Here is a 19,164-nt window from a genome sequence, read left to right as displayed (position 1 = left end):
CCCACCTGAGCCTCCTTTCAATCCAGCCACGTATACGGGAGCCTCAGGTGTCCCGGGGCTCTCTCTCATCATTGGCTGAGACAACAGTGGTGCCATTGGCTCCCACTGCTGTCAATCACAGCCAGTGAGCCAATGAGGAGAGAGCGGGGGCTGGGCCTCAGTGCATAGAGCAAGGCTCAGAAACGAGCCCTCACCAGTGCCCCCATAGCAAGTGGCTTGCTATTGGGGGCACTAGTCAAGGGGGAGGAGCCAGGAGTGTCAGCTCTGGTTCAACAGCACTTTCCAAAACCTGGACTCCTCTCAGGAATATGGAAAGGACCCAGAGTTGAGAATCCACATACATACAAATGAGAGCACCAAACAAACATCCAATAGTTGAATATTTTCAATGATAAAATGGATTCATAGTCAAAATCGTATGCATTTCAGTGGCTGACTTTGGTAAGCAGATGTCAAATTGACCTGCCCTATGATTTACTGCTTGAAACAGTTTCAGGAAGACCAGATAACCAGTGCTTTTGAATGCACTAAAAGCATTTGTAGGTTTTGAAGGACTTGAGCTAGGAGTTAAACTGGACTATGACATTGAACAAACCTTTGTATAGAAATTCTTCCAGTACAATTGTTTAGGCTGATGGCCTGTGTCATGTGGCCAAATAGTTCAGTCCTTGAAATGTTGATTATACGGTTATGTATGTGCCCACCTTTTTCAACAATTGCTGCTTAAAAGTAGGCGGTTTTCATTTATATATGACTGTACAAGACCCCCTGCGTGGGTGACTTTTCTATTGTACTTCTTTCGATTTTCAGTAAAAATGAGTGTAGCAGAAAAATTCTTCTAGTACATTCGGTTATCAGACGAATGCTGTTCGAAAGTACTTTAAGTTGGTTTTAAAGGCAGGAGGTTTTATACCTTAATGCATTCTATGCATTAAAGTGGTTTTAAAGGTAGAAGTTTTTTTGCCTTCATGCAGTCTATGCATGAAGTTAAAAAACCTGTGTGCTGCTCCCTACAGCCCCCCTCATACTCACCTGAGCCCTATCTCGATCCAGTGCTATGCACGAGAGCCTCAGCTGTCCTGGGACTCCCTCTCCTCATTGGCTGAGACAGAATTGGGAGCCATTGGCACACTAGTTCCCCCCCCTCCCCCCGGCTTGCTATTGGGGCCACTGGACAAGGAGGATGTACCAAGGGCACCAGCTTTTTTTTTTTAAATGTGTTTTTTTCACTCTTTGCCTTTACATTTGTTTTCCTGTATTTCCATCGTTTGTGATGGCATGGGCCTCTTTTTGGAGAGATCTGAGATTTTCAGAATAGACAACCATATCTTCTCTCTGGCTTCCAAAGCATCTGATCAAACCGAGATCCGTTTGATCAGATGCTGTACAAGCTGGTAATGGCTTGTAAATAAACAAACAAAGCAAACTGGAAATGAAAATCCTCGTCGCTTCCACTTTCTAATATCATAGAAAAAGGATGGGAACTTCCATTCCCTCCACTCAGTGAATATGACCGAGCTGGTCATATTCGTATTGGGCTCCTTGATGGGGAGCCTGGTAAAGGTGGTGGCAAGAGTGGGGAGACTCCCTTCCACTGCCTATAAAAGTGACCAAATGTCTGTATTATTCAGATCACTTTTACATTGTAGAGAATTGCTGGCAGAAGAAAATGGTAAGGGACATATATATAAATATTACCCACGGGCAAGAAGTGGTTAAAATTGGTCATGGAGCTATAATTAAATGCTTCATACTGAATTGGTTGGACAGCTAGAGACCTCTGCTCATAAGAGTTAATTGTTAAGAAAATGTTACTGTTAACAAATTGTGATCATATATTCTGTTATTTTGAAGAATGTGTTTTGATCTGTGGGTAATGTGTCATAAATTTGTTTTTGTATTTAGCTATTACATATTTATTTTTTCTCTATGCACTTTTTGTGTAACTCCTGTTTCATAACTATGTTTGTCTTTTCTTAAAGTTTATTCTCCAGACATGCCTTCCCGGCTTCCAATACAGGACATCTGTGCTGGCTTAATTACAAGTATTGGCACTGCAATTCGATATTGGTTTCACTATACATTAGTGGCCTTTGCCTGGCTGGGAGTTGTACCACTTACAGCATGTAAGTATGAGTTATAGCTATAAATTTGCAATTAAATTTTTAAATTATGCTGTATATAATCTTTTAATGATTGCCTAGGTTGGTAATGCCTTTCCCTCTTGAACCTTTGTCAGACATGCCTGCGGCTGAAGTGGCCTCCTGAAGAGGCCGCATCTGAAGAAGCAGCTCACAGATGTTAGATGGATGAATTTGTTTTGCTGTCCATTTTCTAGGCTTAAACCTGTTGCTTCTTATTGATGTAGTGCATGCCTCTGTAAAATTAGAACAGTAGCCTCTAGCTTCTACTAGTGCTGTTACTAGACTGGCATCCCTGAAAGACCCCAGTTCTGTCAAAACATTCCTTCGTTTAGCCTGTTTTGTATGGTGACTGGAAACTCCTGATAAATCACTATTCCAAAACTCTGCAGACCAATATGCATGAGTTTGATGCTAACACCCCACTTTCCACCTATTCCAGTTAGAGAAAGCTTTGCATTCATTCAGACAGAAACAATTGAGTACTGTCCGTGATACTTTTTTTATTTGCACTAACATACAATTTTGAGGACAAGCTTTCGGGGAGTGTCCCCTTCTTCAAGGTCCAAGCAGTACTTTGAGTACTGCTTGGACCTTGAAGAAGGGGACACTCCCCGAAAGCTTGTCCTCAAAATTGTATGTTAGTGCAAATAAAAAAAGTATCACGGACAGTACTCAATTTGTTTCTGTTGCAAGTGCACTAATACGGCTACAATCACCTAAAGCATTCATTCAGAAAATGAAAAGCATTTCCTGAATGATGCCTGTTCTGAGCAACCAACCTCCTGTGTTCACAATGCATCAAACTGCCTGTTTAGTACAGGACCGAGAAGCAAGTGGATATAGATGAAGTAGCAGTGTCTACTTCAATGATTTCCAGCTTCCAGGGGCATCTGCCAGGTATGGTTATATACATGGTTACATTGGTCCAAGCTGGACTAATGTAACAATGTAAAGTGTCTGAAATTAATCATTAACCACTTGCCTACAGGGCACTTATACTCCCTTCCTGCCCAGGCCAGTTTTCAGCTTTCAGTGCTGTCGCACTTTGAATGACAGTTGCGCAGTCATGCAACACTGTACCCATATGAAATTTTTATCATTTTTTGAGACAGATAGAGCTTTCTTTTGGTGGTAATCACCTCTGGGTTTTTTATTTTTTGCTAAACAAACCAAAAACAACTGAAATTTTTGAAAAAAAAAAGTTTTTTCTTAGTTTTTGTTATAAAATTTTGTTAAGTGAGTTTTCTCCACTGATGTGCGCTAATGAGGCTGCACTGATGGGCACTGATAGGTGGCACTGACGAGGAGGCACTAGTAGGTGGCACTGATGGACACTGAAAGGCAGCACTCATATATGGCACTGATAGGTGGCACTGATAGGCAGCACTGACTGGCACTGACCTTTGTGATAATATCGTGTGACATAAAAAATTGGAACTACCATTATTTTATTCTCTAGGGTATTTGCTTTCAGGAAATATATCATATATCAAAAGGGATAAAGGATAAGCTCGGCACTTCCCTTTCCTGAGGAGCACCCAATCAGTGCTCATTACACTGCAAGCTCTCTCCCTTTCCTGCTAGTCTCCGTGTGCGGTGCTGGAGACAGGCAGGGAGGGGAGGAGGCGATAAGCAGCGCAATGTTAAAAAGATTAAATAAATAAATTATAGGTGATGTAGTGCTGCTACTGAACATCAATCATTACTAATAAACAATACAGGTGGTTAAATGATGTTCATAATCATAATGTGAATAAATGACCAAGAACATAGACCATAAATATAAATTAATGAATAATGTGAAAAAAGATACTAAAATGATTTCAATAAATTAGTTCATAAATTTCCAAATATCACATGATCTGACACCGTAACTACAATTCCATGGTGAATGTGAATTTTTTTCATGCTAATAAGAGTGCCACTCCGTGCTCACAGAACTCTCACCTCCAAGGCATGTAAAACTGCGTGTTAATAATATGACATGTCCACACATCCAGACCTCACAATATCTCCTTTATCCGTTCCTCCTCCCATATAATGGATACTTTTAAGATGGTGTTAAAATCCTCCGTCTCAGCGGATACCAGTCAGCTCCAACGCATGTAACATTTGCATGTATTTAATAAGACATCTCCATAAATCCGGACCTAACAATATCTTATTTAGCCACTAGAGGGCTATCCACCCCTCCCATATAATGGATAATAGGTAAGAATAGAAATTACCCATTCCACTGGATGCCAGTACCTGACCCAAATGAAAGAATACGTCATACAGTGTAGTAAGTCAGTGAAAAAAAAACAATATTTATTAAAATCACACTTACATTGTATATTAAAATGACAAGTACTTTAAAACAACCATGGATCCTCTCACTTCCTCAAAACTGCCTCAGCCCATTCCCTACTCGTTACATCTCTGTCATGTGACTTCATCAGGGGTATTAGGGGGCAGATATCATGTCTTTAAATAGTCTGTTCTATTACTACGATTATGAGCATAATTTATCCACCTGTATTGTTTATTAGTACTAATTGATGTTCATTGGCAGCGCTACATCACCTTTAATTTATTTATTTAGTTGATATTGTGGGAACACAATTGATGTCAGCAGCACCACCTATTCATTTTTTTTATTTATATTGTATAGTAGGTGCAGAAGTTCGCTTCACTTATCTAAAAATATTAAATGTTTAAGTCACCATAAAGCCCCTTTTGTTTTTAAAAGCTTTTGGTTAAAATTTTTTTTTTTTTTAATCAGGACAATTAGATTGTCATGAGGAACAAAGTAGATTGGGACACCGACTTAGTCCCTGGACAAGTAGTTTTTTTTTTTTTTTTTTATTTCAATTATTTTTTTATTGGAAATTTTTGCATAGAAATACAAGATGTACCTGTATGTAGTAGACCAACATTCTATAGTCATGGATAAGATAAGAGAAAATAGATAAAACAGAACAGAGAAAAACAAACATAAAAAGACCAGTGACACAATAACTTATAAATTGAAAATGTCAAAGCTTAAAGAGATCAGTTAAAGAACTTTCTACATAAGAAAGGTGTTTACACAGGTCAGTTTGTTTGGTACCATGTAAGCCAAGGTTGCCAAAGGGAAGATACTTTGCTATATTTATTTTTGATAGCAATGCCTGTGGACTAATGTGATAGCATCAAACGTAGTGGGCGGGTGAGACTTTTTCCAAGATCTTGTAATACTCAGTCTGGCTGCCAAGAGGATGTGAGTGACAGAGTGACTGGCAGGGGGGTTAATACTGTCAATATTTAAATTCAGTAACGCTAGATCAGGATTCAGGGGAACAGAGGAATGAGAAATAGAGGATAAAATTTGAAAAATCATAGACCAGAAGTTGTTTAGGAGCTGGCTACGCCAAGAGATGTGAATAAAGTTCCCAAGGTTCCTGCAATTCCTCCAACACAGAGAGGATATGTGGTTTTTAAAACACACAATTTTAGAGAGAGTGGGATACTATCTAAGGGATATTTTTTGTGTTAATTCCCAAAGTGTTGAGTAGCAAGTGGCTCGGTAAACTGATTGATTGAAACGCTTGAAGCTGTTCTTGCTCTTTATAAACAGAAGCAAGATCATCCTCCCATTGGAGAAGTGGTCTAGCCTTGGTAAATGAATTGGTTTAAAATATTGCAGAAAAGTGAGATACCTTTGCTTTCAATAGAGGAGCTAGAAAGTGTGTAAAAGGGGTAGGATTGTTTAGATAGGCAGTGGGATATCCTAAGGTAAGTGAATAGTAATTGGGGATTTCTGGTAGGTGGAATTCTTGTTGAAGAGTCGTGAATGATTTAAGAGAGCGGTCATTAAAAAAATCCGGAATGTATGCAATGCCGCATGCGGACAATTGGTGTATAGGAATATCTGGGGTAAGATGTAATAAAATGTGCAAGGGGAGATTAGACATCACTGCTTGCTAGGGAAGACAAGTAACGCAAGTGAGAATCCGCCATGCAGAGATTGTTGCTAAAATAGGTGGGGGGGGAGAGTAGGTGATATTGGAATTCTTATGGGTATTCCCAGGAGCCATGCACTCAGATTCTCTGCTTGAATGTAGGTAGATTGTATTTGTCCCCACAATGTAGCAGTAGATTCAGTTGTGAAAGTATAGTTGCTGTGTAGTAATCACTAAAGTTAATATATCCTCTAAAGTTAATATATCCTCCCTTGGCCAATTGATAAACTCCCACGGCTTCAACTACCATCTCTATGCCGACAACACACAAATCTATCTCTCTACCCCTCACCTCACCCCCTCAGTCTCCAATCACATCACCAGCCTGCTAAATGACATATCGGACTGGATGTCACTCCACTTCCTCAAACTCAGTCTTTCCAAAACTGAACTCCTAGTATTTCCCCCAGCCCGTAGGTAGGTTCCTTGCCTGGTTTCGGTTATGTAATTATGAGGGCTTGGAGCAATTCAGGGGGAAACGATGACGAGGAAGCAGCATAGTTGTACATTGAACATAGATGAGCTGTTAGTACAGAAAGGAATTGTTTGTAGTATTCACCTATCAAACCATTAGGCCCCGGAGATTTGCCAATAGGGAAAGTTAGAATTGTGGAGATCATTTCTTGGTGGGTGAACGGGGACATTAAGGGACATTAATTCCTTTAATGTCCCTGTTCACCCACCAAGAAATGATCTCCACAATTCTAACTTTCCCTATTGGCAAATCTCTGGGGCCTAATGGACTGATTTTTTTTTTTTTTTTTTTTTTTTTTCAAGAAAAATGTTAATCTCGATCAGAGAGGGTTGGTGTATGGAATCATCCAATTTGATATTGTAGAGTGAACTGTACTAGGAGCTGAAGGCGTCCGCAATGTGTTGAGGGTTAAAGATTTTGTTTTTTGAAGTAGTGTCATAAAGAAATGGTATTCTGGATTTAATTCTACGGCCTTTATTTTTACGAGAGTGCTTTTCCTGCCTTATTAGAGGTGGAATAAAAGGTGGCTTGCAACTTACAGTACATATGTTCGAATGAGTCCAATAGGAGAGTTCTAAGTTCCTTATGCAACAGTATTAATTTTGTTTTAAGAGCTTAGGTGGGCTGTGCTTTATTCTGGATTTCAATAACTCTAATAGAGTTTAGTAGGAAATCTAAGCATTGTGACTTCTTTCATTTTTCTCTAGATCCCATTTGAATTAACCTCTAATAAATGCTTTGTGAGAGTTCCATACCATGAAGGGGTCAGGGACCGAGCTTATGTTTTGAGTAAAAAATTCAGAGAGAATTTGAGAGCTTTGTGGCATACTCTGGATGTTGCAATAAAACATTGTTGGCTCTCCATACAAAGGAATTTGGTTGCGAGGGGACATCTGTAAGCGATATTGTGATATGGGCATGGTCCGACCACGTTATGGTGTGGATCTCAGACTTTTGTACTTTTTGCAGTAACCATTTGTCAAGAAGAAACAGATCAATCCTAGAGTAAGAATTGTGACAAGGAGAGAAATATGTGTAGTCATGTTCACTGGGCATGGTAACACCTCCAAGCGTCGAATAGCTCGTTGGCATGCAGGAATGATTGTATAGATGGGGAATGGTGTTTGGATGTAGCAGATGAGTCTATCACGTTGTCTGGAACAATGTTAGTCACCACAAATATAGCTCCCGGCACGGTCCTCCTTGCAGGCTAATTTCCCTGCATCCAAGCAGTCTTCCACCCCTTACATGGGCAAAAATCAGCACCGGACCCCCAGGGGAGCAATGGGGGGGTGGTCCGGCGGCACCATAATCCGGTTTCTCGCTCGATCCTTGGCCGAGGCTTTGGCCAGCAAAATGGCGCCAGTCTCTCTTCCCTCTTCGTCTCCCCAGGATGCAGGGCCTCCTACTGAAGATCAGGCAAGTCCTCGGGACACACTTTCTCCACCAGGGGACTCACAGCGTTCACGTAGCCCTGCTCCAGCATCCATCTGCTCTGAGGATGGCTGGGATCTGCAGTCTCACATGCGGTCTCTGCACACTTATATTAAATCTTTACCTACAAAGGCGGATTTTGAACTTTATGTGAAACGTATTGAAAATACGTACAAACAAGAAATCTCTGGTCTTAAGCAAGATATTTGTGTGCGTATGGAAGAGATTGAAAATAACGCCAACGGTCTTTGCAACGCTTTACAATCCCATGAAGAGACAGTCCTAATACTCATGTACCAACAAGAAGACATTGAGAACAGAACCACCGTGATAATATACATGGTCAGTGTTAGATTTCCAGAGTTATGAAAAAACTCTATTAGTTTTCTAGGTTCTTGTAGATGGTTGTGGGAAGAAATCCTTATGGAAGCCAGGTCAGTATAAGCAGTGTGACTTTATTTGATCACACACCAAAAATACAAAGTCAATAAAAAACAGTAAAATTCAGATATATGTAGCTTAAAATGAAATAAAATAAAGAATATAAGTTGCTTGTTCCTTGAATATTAGAAGAAAATGTAGTTCCTTTGAATAGCTTAAATATAGGTTTTCCAGGCCTAGCTTAAAAACGTGCTTCCTTTGTTCTTTGTTCAAGCACGTGCTTTGAGTAAGAATGTGTGCAAAAATGTCTCTGTGTGTGAGTGAATGAAGTGAAGTGTAGTGTATCTGAGAAGCTTCTGCCTCGTTCTTTGAAAAGCTGCATACTTAAAATGCATGAGAAATTAGGTCCTCCCATTAAGCTTTGTTTCAAATTCGCGGGCTCCTAAAACTACTCCCATAATCACTCCTAGCTTAACTAAAGACATGTGTTCCTATTCAAACCACCAAGTCATTATCATGATTGACATGCAGACTATGAAAAAGGTTTCTGAAGTTCTTATGTTACATACAACTGTCAAAATCCATGATTTATGACTACAATCTAAACTCTGACTCATTATAAGAATTCAAAATAGAGTATACTGTTACATAGAGTATTTTAAAAGAAAACATGAATTTAAACCTCTGCTGATTACCTTTAGCTCAGACACAAATAATTCACATCTGACCACTGAAATGCAAAACCTCACATTCACATCCAATTAAGAGGGTATTTTCTGCCAGCATATATTTCAGAACTACTAAAGACCGAATTAAAGTTTGGATATTAAAAATTAATATTACAGTCAGGTAAAGATATTCTGAGGCATGCCGGAGTCCATTGAATCTAAGGACTTAGTGGGAGCGGTTACCTCCATATTCAATTACTGCAGCAAACTAAAGATACCTAAATTGAGCTGGACGGCATACATTGCACGCTGGGCCCCAGAAACCCTGATCCATCTTTTGTTCGTGATATATTATGCAGGGTCCACTATTTGAAGGTTAAGGATGCCATTATGTATGCGGCCAGCATGCAGGATACCACTTTATTCAATGAAGTTCCTTTGATGCTCCTTTCTGACCTCTCTCATCAGACTCTAACCATGCGCAGGGCCCTGCATCCTCTCACACCGTTGTTACAGGAGAGGCATATTTTCTACCAGTGGCGGCTCCCCTTCCAACTCAGAGCTTCGCAGAGCGGCAAATCCAGACAATTCCACACCCTATGGGACTTGCCCACATTTCTTGGTACATTTGAACTACCCCAGGTGTCCCTCCCGGACTGGCCCTTCCAACTCCCGAATCCTGGCCTCCCGTTTTGTCCTGGCAGCTGTCCGATCGAAAAAAGAAGAGGCGTTATAGATCCTCCTCCCAGAAGATCCCAGAGGACTGATCTCCTTTCCACGTAAATTGGGAGGTCTCACCCCTTCTCCTCCTTTTCATAGTCTGTAAGTCTCCAGATCTTTACGATGGTATTTGGTCCCGGGAAATATTGCTGTTTTTTTTTTTTTGCTCTTATTTTATTGAATGCACACTGTTTGTTATTCTCTTTTGATTTGTGAATTATATTTGTGCCTGTTTTCTTTTAGGCTCTGGGACCGTGGCTTGAGGTTGATTCCCGTGTCCCACCACTGACATTTCCGGTGCGTACGGGAACACCTTCAGCCATTGTCTTCAGGGTTTTGGGCCTTCTCCCTCTGACCCACTCATGTTGTTTTTCTTTTAATTCCTTTAATGTGGGGGATGTTTCCCTTTTATTACTTGGTTATGTTTACTTGGCAGGGGAGTTAGCTTATCTTTTCATGCCTGTTTGCGGATTTATCTAACACATTTTCTAGGGAGGGAATATTCTTTTATGAGAGTGACCTCCCTCAGGGTTAATATTTTCCTGCAGGAGGCCTGGGTCGGAACCAGATACGTACGCCTTTGATGTTCCCCACCTAGGCCTTCAGTGTATTGTTATCTTGTTCTTTTTTCTTTTCTCTTCGGGAATCGGGAGCGGCTCAGCGAAGCACTGTCAGCACCACACATTTTTCCTATTTTGCTTTACATCAGAAGAACATGACACCGATTAACTTTTCTTCTGTTAATTTCAGGGGTTTTAACACTGCTGAGAAGCGGAGCCAGATGCTTTACCATTTTCACAAACACAGATCTCAGATTTTACACCTCCAGGAGACTCATTTCCGCTCAGATAGTATTCCAGTCCTCTGCAATCGTTACACCCTATGGTATCATAGTACTAACCCACAGGCCAGGTCTAGGGGGTGTTGGTGGCCTCTCACCATACCTTCAACCTGGAGGTTCTGGACTCCCTAGTTGATCCAGCTGGTTGCTACCTTTTCCCTAAATTGAAATATCAAGATTTTATTTTTACAGTGGCAAACGTTTACGCTCCTAATCAAGATCAGGGTCCATTTCTCGCAGTGGTTCTTTCCGAGCTGTCTACTTTTGGGGTCCTTGGGGGGACTTCAGTATAGCTCTCTCTCCAGGCCTGGACACTTCCGCAGGTAAATCTTTTCTCTCCCCATCAGTCTTAACCCAAATTAAGTCGCGTTTACATGAATTACATCTAGTGGACGTTTGGCATGTCCAACACCTTTCTGAGTGCGATTATAGTTTTTACTCTGCAGCTCACGCGTCTTACAGCCGTATAGACTATTTCTTTGTCTCACAGTCCTTCCTTGATTACCCGACTTCATCCTTTCAGTTATTTCTTATGGTCAGACCATGCCCCAATCCATCTTACACATATGTCCATGACTCAAGGAAAGGTCCCGATCTCCCCTTTTGATCGGGACCTTTATGATCATGTGACCGCCGTGACGGCGAATCACAGCGGTCACAGGACCCTAAAACCCCACCTCCCGACTTCAGAAACTCTTAAAGGGCCAGGAGGTGCTGGTGCTAAGAGGTTAATATCTCTAAAATGGAAGTTCTGAATATCTTTACCTGACCATGTATTGACGAACCTACGTGCTAATTTCTCTTTTCAATGGTGAACAAAGACCATATCTTGGGGTCTTGATTTCCTCAGATCTTAATGCTTTATATCCTCCATCCTACGCTCCCTCACTCACATCTTTAATCTCTCCCGCTCTACTGGCACATTCCCCCCTGAAGCACGCGCACATCACTCCCATACTTAAAAAACCCTCCCTGAATCCCCTACACTCTACCGAAACCGCCCTACTCAAACTCACCAACGACTTGCTAACCTCCAAAGCTAATGGCCACTACTCAGTGCTACTACTCCTCAACCTCTCTGCGGCTTTCGACATGGTCGACCACCCCCTCCTCCTCAAAAAACTATACTCTTTTGGCCTCAGAGACTCCGCTCTCTCCTGGCTCTCTTCCTATCTATCTCAACGCTCCTTCAGTGTTACCTATAACGCTGCCACCTCCCCCTCACTCCAGCTCTCTGTTGGGGTCCCCCAAGGCTCTGTCCTCAGGCCCCTTCTCTTCTCCATCTACACCTCCTCCCTTTGTCAACTAATACACTCCCACGGCTTCAATTACCATCTCTATGCCGATGACACTAAAATCTATCTCTCTACCCCTCGCCTCACTCCCTCAGTCTCCGCCAGAATCACTAGCCTTCTGAAGAACATATCAGACTGGATGTCACTCCACTTCCTCAAATTAAACCTTGCCAAAACCAAGCTCCTAGTTCTCTCCCCAGCCCGCCCCCCCCCCCCTAACCTCTCCATCACGACCAACAACGCCACCATCAGCTCCACCCCGCAAGCCAGAGTACTAAGTGTCATTATAGACTCCAATCTGTCTTTCCAACCTGAGATCCAATCACTGGCAAATTCATGCAGACTCCACCTCTGCAACATCTCCAAAATGCGCATGTTCCTAACTCCAGAAACTACAAAGCAACTCATTCACTCCCTTATCTCCCGATTTGACTACTGTAACTTCCTCCTCGCCGGCCTACCCCAACACAGTCTATCCCCGCTTCAGTCTATCCTGAATTCTGTGGCCAGACTCATCCTAAAACCAACGGCCATTACTCCATACTCATACTCCTTGACCTTTCCGCTGCCTTTGACGCAGTCGACCACCCGCTCCTCCTCAGTAAACTCCACTCCATTGGCCTCCGTGACTCTTCTCTCTCCTGGTTCTCCTCTTACCTTTCTCAGCGCACTTTGAGTGTCACATACAACTCCTCCGCTCCGCTTCCTCTTTCTGTTGGGGTACCTTAAGGTTCTGTTCTCGGGCTCCTCCTTTTCTCTCTGTATACCTCCTTCCTGGGCCAGCTGATAACCTCCCATGGCTTCCAATACCACCTTTATGCTGATGACACCCAGATCTATCTCTCCACTCCCCAGCTCACCCCCTCAATCTCCTCACGTATCACAAATCTACTAAGCGACATATCAGCATGGATGTCGCATCACTACCTTAAACTCAATCTTTCAAAAACTGAGTTTGTAATATTTCCTCCTCCCCGATCCGATCCCCCACTCACGACTTTACCATTAAGATCAACAGAACAACCATTGGTCCTTTCCCTCATGCCAGGGTGCTAGGCGTAATCCTAGACTCTGACCTCTCCTTAGGGCCCCACATCCACTCACTGGCTAAATCCTGCCGCCTCAACCTCCGGAACTTTTCCAAAATCCGCCCCTTCCTGACCAATGACACCACAAAACAACTTATCCACGCCTTGGTTATATCCCGCCTTGATTACTGCAACTCCCTCCTCACTGGTCTACCGTTACACAGGCTATCCCCCCTTCAGTCTATTATGAATGCTGCTCCTAGATTCGTACACCTTACCAACCGATCAACGACTGCTGCCCCTCTCTGCCAATCCCACTGGCTTCCACTAACACAACGTATAAAATTCAAAATACTAACCACAGCTTACAAAGCCATCCACAACACTGCCCCTAGCTACATCACCAACCTCATCCACAGATACCACCCAAATCGCCCACTCCTCCCATGATATCCTCCTCTCTAGCTCCCTCATCACCTCCTCCCATGCTCGCCTCCAGGACTTCTCCAGAGCCTCTCCCATCCTCTGGAACTCTGTACCACAGCATGTTCGGTCAGCCCCCCACCCTGTCTGCCTTTAGGCGATCTTTGAAAACTCACTTCTTCAGGGAAGCCTACCCCACCTCCACCTAAGAACAGTACTTGAATCCCCTCCGCCAGATCATCCCCCGCAGCTATCAACTTTTGTATCACCTCCCCCTTCCTTTAGATTGTAAGCTCCATGAGCAGGGCTCTCCTATTCCTTCTGTACTGAAATGTATTGTAATTGTACTGTCTCCCTTATATTGTAAAGCGCTGCTCAAACTGTTGGTGCTATATAAATCCTGTATAATAATAATCCACCTTACCAACCGCTCCGTATCCGCCACCCCCCTCTGCCAATCCCTCCACTGGCTTCCGATTGCCCAACGCATAAAATTCAAAATATTAACATTGACGTACAAAGCTGTTCATAACACTGCCCCAAACTACATCACCGACCTGATATTGATCTACCACCCAAAACGCACTCTCCGCTCCTCACAAGACCTCCTCCCATGCCCGTCTCCAGGACTTCTCCAGGGCTTCCCCCATCCTCTGGAACTCACTACCCCAATCCATCAGACTGCCACCTTCCCTCCTCACTTTTAGGCGCACCCTGAAAACCCATCTCTTCAGAGAAGCCTACCCCGCCCTCACCTAATTGCTGATCTCTGCTCTTCTCACCACTCCATCCCCCACAGCTATTTCCTCCTGTACCACTCTCCCCTCCCTCCTAGATTGTAAGCTCCAAGGAGCAGGGCTCTCGAACCCCTCGTGTATTGTATTGTTACTGTACTGTCTCGTGTACTGTCTCCCATTATAATGTACAGCGCTGAGCAAACTGTTGGCGCTATATAAATACTGTATAATAATATATTCCCTTAATTATTTGCCTCTGCTTTCACGTTTTACGTTAAGATCTGGCTTTGTGGGGCACTTCTGCTTTTACACTGGTTCGGACGCATCAACACCCTTAAGATGGATACCATACCTAAGTTACTGTACGTTTTCCAGACTGTACAGATCTCTATACCTAGAAGTTTTTTTTCTCTCTCTACGTTCTCTCTCGATCAGATTTATTTGGCATCAAGGGTTCTCCAAGTTAAAGTATAAGTTGCTTACTTATCCGAAACTTGGGGGAGGAGTGGGTTTACCCAACTATAGAGCTGTGTTGCTTGCCCGGATGCTTGATTGGTTCCCCAGACCCTTCCGTAAAGCCTCTTGCATGATAGAACAAGATCTATCCCAGGTTGATCTTCGAGCCCTGCCTTGGGGCTATGGCCACGACTTTCAGCGTTGCTCCGGACTGTTCCCATTAACTGTGGCTGTGCTGCAGCTTTGGTATAAACGTGGCATCATTGCATTTATCTTCATTTTGCATTTTCATTTACACTCTTCCTCTCACACTCATCATTTCCTCTGAGTTTGAACGGTTGTGCTCCCACTTTGAACCACGAAGACATGTCTTGGCTTCTCTCTACAAAGTACTACACACCGAACTCCCCCCACCCTTTACTATGGCGTGGGCTTGAGACCTAGGTAGAGACATTTCAGATGAGGACTGGTCTATGTCGTTCCACTTCACTCACAAGTAGTCCATTTCCTGTTATTCACAGAAAAAGAACTTTTAAGCTCCTTTCTCGATGGTACAGGGACCCCCTTTCCTTACAAAGAATATTTCCTTCTGCTTCCAACCTCTGCTGGCGCTGTATTATTATTATTATACAGTATTTATAAAGCGCGAATAGTTCGTTCAGCGCTGTACATTACAAAGGGGGACAGAACATGTGACAGAACAATACCAATACAATGCAAAACATGAGGGGATCGAGGGCCCTGCTCTTTCGAGCTTACAATCTAGGAGGGAGGGGATAGTGGTACAGGAGGAGATAGCTGGGGGGGATGGAGTGGTAGGAAGAGTGGAGGAGGTCGGCAAGTTAGCAGGGGGTGGGGTAGGCTTCCCTGAAGAGATGGGTTTTCAGGGTGCGCCTAAAGGAGAGGAGAGTAGGTGATAATCTGATGGGTTGGGGCAGGGAGTTCCAGAGGATGGGTGACACCCTGGGGAAGTCCTGGAGGCGGGCATGGGAGGAGGAGACCAGGGAACTAGAGAGAAGGAGGTCTTGTGAGGAGCGGAGTGTGCATGCTGGGCGGTACTTGGATATTAGGTCAGTGATGTAGTTCGGGGCAGTATGGTGGACAGCTTTGTACGTCAGTGTTAGGATTGTGAATTTGATCTGTTGCGCAATCGGAAGCCAGTGGAGGGATTGGCAGAGGGGGATGGCGGAAACGGAGCGGTTGGAAAGGTAAATGAGTCTGGCAGCCTTATCCAGGATCGACTGAAGCGGGGATAGCCAGCGGCGAGGAAGGCCAGTGAGGAGGGAGTTGCAGTAGTCGAGTCGTGTAATGATGAGGGAGTGGATGAGCTGTTTAGTGGTTTCTGGGGTTAGGAAAGTGCGTATTTTGGTGATGTTGCGGAGGTGGAGTCTGCACGAGTTAGTTAAAGATTGGACTTGGGGCTGGAAGGATAGGTTGGAGTCCAGAATGACACCAAGTACTCTGGCCTGCGGGGCGGGTTTGATGGTGGCGTTGTTGGATGTGATGGAGAAGTCAATGGGGGGTGGTGTCCGGGCTGGGGGGAAGACAAGAAACTCGGTTTTGGAGAGGTTCAGTTTAAGGAAGTGGAGCGACATCCAGTCTGATATGTCGCTCAGTAGGTGTGTGATTCTGGCAGGGACCGAGGGGGTGAGGTGGGGGGTTGAGAGATAGATTTGTGTGTCATTGGCATAGAGGTGGTAGTTGAAGCCGTAACAGTGTATGAGTTGGCCAAGGGAGGAGGTGTAGATGGAGAAGAGAAGGGGCCCAAGGACAGAGCCTTGAGGGACCCCAAGGGGAGGTGGTAGCATTATAGGTAACGCTGAGGGAGCGTTGTGACAGGTAGGATGAGAGCCAGGAGAGAGCAGAATCTCTGAGGCCGAGGGAGTGTAGTTTTTTGAGGAGGAGGGGGTGGTCGACTGTGTTGAAGGCCGCAGAGAGGTCAAGGATTAGGAGCACTGAATAGTGGCCATTAGCTTTGGCGGTTAGCAGGTCGTTGGAGAGTTTGAGTAAGGCGGTTTCGGTGGAGTGTAGGGGACGGAGTGTAGGGGATCGAGGAGGTGGTTGTCGTTGAGGTGAGAGCATAGGCGGGTGTAGACGAGGCGCACGAGGAGTTTAGATGTAAATGGGAGCAGGGAGATGGGTCTGAGGTTGTTCGGGTCATTGGGGTCCAGGGAGGGCTTTTTAAGTATGGGGGTGATGTGTGCATGTTTCAGAGGGGGAGGGGAAAATGCCTGAGGAGAGGGAGAGATTAAAGATGTGGGTGAGGGAGCGTAGGATGGAGGGGGAGGGAGGTCGTAGGAGTTGTGAGGGGATAGGATCGAGGGGGCAGGTGGTGAGGCGGGCATCAGAGAGGATCTTGGAGACTTCCTCGATGGTAGTAAGGTCAAAGGTGCAGAGTGTTGGGGGAGCTTCAGTATGAGGAATGTAGGGTGGGGTGGAAGTGAAGGTCAGAGCAGTGGTGGGGCCGTGGGAGAGGGGTGATGAGGGGGTAGCTGGGTGAGGGGGAACGGGGTTGGAGGGAGTTTGAGCAGCGACGAAGTCCCTGCAGGTTATGTCGAGGGGGAAGGGGATGAGGGGGTAGCTGTGTGAGAGGGGACGGGTTGAGAGGACGTGTGAGTTGTGGCGATGTCCTTGCGAATTGTGTCAATCTTGTTTTTGAAGTGATTGGCAATCTCAAGGGCGGTGAGTGAGGTGCTGGGTGGGGGTGGGGGTGGAGAGAGTAGAGAGTTGAAGGTGGAGAAGAGTCAGCGAGGATTGGAGGAGAGGGTCTTGATGAGGGTCAGGAAGTAGGCTTGTTTGGCTGCGTGGAGGGAGGAGGTGTAGGTGTGGAAGGCAGATTTGTAGCGGGTGAAGGCTTGTTGGGATTTGGTTTTGCGCCATAGTCACTGTACCAAGGATGTCGGTACACAGCTCCACATTTGGTGGGATTGTGACCTGATATAACCCTTCTGGCGTAAACTTTTGTTGTATATAACAGGATCTATGGCGAGTCCTTGGCCTGTTTGTTGCGTTTCTGTCTATCTGCGGCTCGCCAATTGATACCCCTCTTTTGGAAAACGGCCATTCCCCCCCCCCCTCCCCTTCACCTCTTCCGATCTGAGTTTCTATGCTTAATGCTATCATGCGTATGGAGGAAATGTTGGCCTTTGCCAAGGATATTTATGATAAACACAAGTTACTATGGTCGGTCTGGATCCATTTCTCCTCTTCTTCGACCCTTTGAGAATTGTGCTCCCCTGTTGTGTCCTAATAGCATTCTGCCCTGTCTCTATCCGGTTCATTTTGCAATGACCACCAGTTTTACCTTACCGATCTTGTTTGGCTGCGTGCTGCTGAGTTGCGCCCTTGGAGTCCTGGTGGTGAACCACTTTGACTCTGCCTCTTGCCATCTCCGCCTCTCGACCCTCTCCCTTCTTGTCCTTTACTGTCCCTAATACTGGCTTCTCTTTTCTTTCTATATTCTTTTTGTCTTTTTTCTCTTAGTTGGGTTTATATACTGAGTTATACGGAGGTACTTCTTTTTGTGCCTCAAGTCTCACCCAGGGATACCCCCCTTGAAATTTTTTTTTTCTGTGTATATATATCTCAGTAACAAATGCTGTTGATCCTTTTCTCTTGATGTGTGACTCGAAGTAGCGTAAATGAAACCGAGTTCTTAATTGCTATCATGACCCCTCTTTTTTTAGCAGTGAAACAGGCATTGTAAACATGGGAGAAGATTTTATGTTGGCAATATGGTTGAGCTGAAGGGAAAAAATAAGTTTCTTGTACGCATAAAATGTCGCACTTATGGTCATGTGCTGTTTTTCATAGCGGATTCCATTTTGCAGAATATTTCAGACCTCTATAATTTATAGACAAGAGTGAGAGTGGCATTGTGGGCGATGTGAATATTCAAAAAAAAGAGATCACAGGGTGCTTAATACCGAGATAATTTGTGACCGATGGTAATTAGGGTTATGAAGTCTGCTCACTTATGATCTCCAAGCCGAAGAGGAGAAATAAAAAATAAAAACCAGTCAGGTCAAAGGAAAGTATGAAGGAACGGAGTGTGAGGGTCAGTGAACAAGTTGAGAAAGGGCAGATAACCGTAAAACAATACAATAAGTGAAAAAACTTTGTAGCAGAAGCTGAGGTTAATTTAAACTGAGATGCTACAAATCAATTGGGGTGAAATTTACTGAAACAGTAACTTTGAGCCGTAGGCCAGAGGGATATCCGTGTATTACAAATGGTAGCCTCTGTATGAAATCACGGACATGTCTGCATCTACCAGGTTGCTGTTGCTCAGGGCAGTGTGAAGCAGGAGATGAGGCTGGGGTGTTCCACTCCAGGGGTGGATCTAAGATAATACCCCATGCATGGAGGAGGTGCAGTCCTTTTTGGAGGTAGTTGATAGTGTGCACAGTGCCATTATGGTATATCAGGAGGGTAGCTGGATGGCGCCATTTGTATGGAATCTTATGATTCTGAAGTGCTTTCGTAACCAAATTTAACTATCAAAGTTGTAGAGTATGTTTGTAGAGATCCGAAAACAATTGGAGATCTGCAAAAGGTGCAGGCAATGCAGTCATGGATC

The 19,164-nt window shown here is 44.2% G+C and overlaps 1 protein-coding gene across 2 annotated transcripts in view; it reads left to right on the top strand.

The window, feature by feature from the left end:
• Nucleotides 1-19,164, top strand: part of LOC149448987 (E3 ubiquitin-protein ligase MARCHF6-like) — a 327,203-nt gene that overhangs the window by 127,917 nt on the left and 180,122 nt on the right. For both annotated transcript variants that reach the window (XM_089693974.1, XM_089693972.1), the window contains exon 4: nucleotides 1,983-2,126. In XM_089693974.1, the coding sequence (XP_089550100.1) occupies nucleotides 1,983-2,126 (144 nt within the window). The remainder of the gene's footprint in view (nucleotides 1-1,982; nucleotides 2,127-19,164) is intronic.

Source organism: Staurois parvus, unplaced genomic scaffold (assembly GCF_062004578.1).
Source record: "Staurois parvus isolate SC_StPar_1 unplaced genomic scaffold, SC_StPar_1.0 ptg000645l, whole genome shotgun sequence".
In the NCBI taxonomy this organism is placed as follows: Eukaryota; Metazoa; Chordata; class Amphibia; order Anura; family Ranidae; genus Staurois; species Staurois parvus.
Note: the sequence above shows the minus strand (reverse complement) of the source record. Positions and strands in the feature narration are given on the sequence as shown.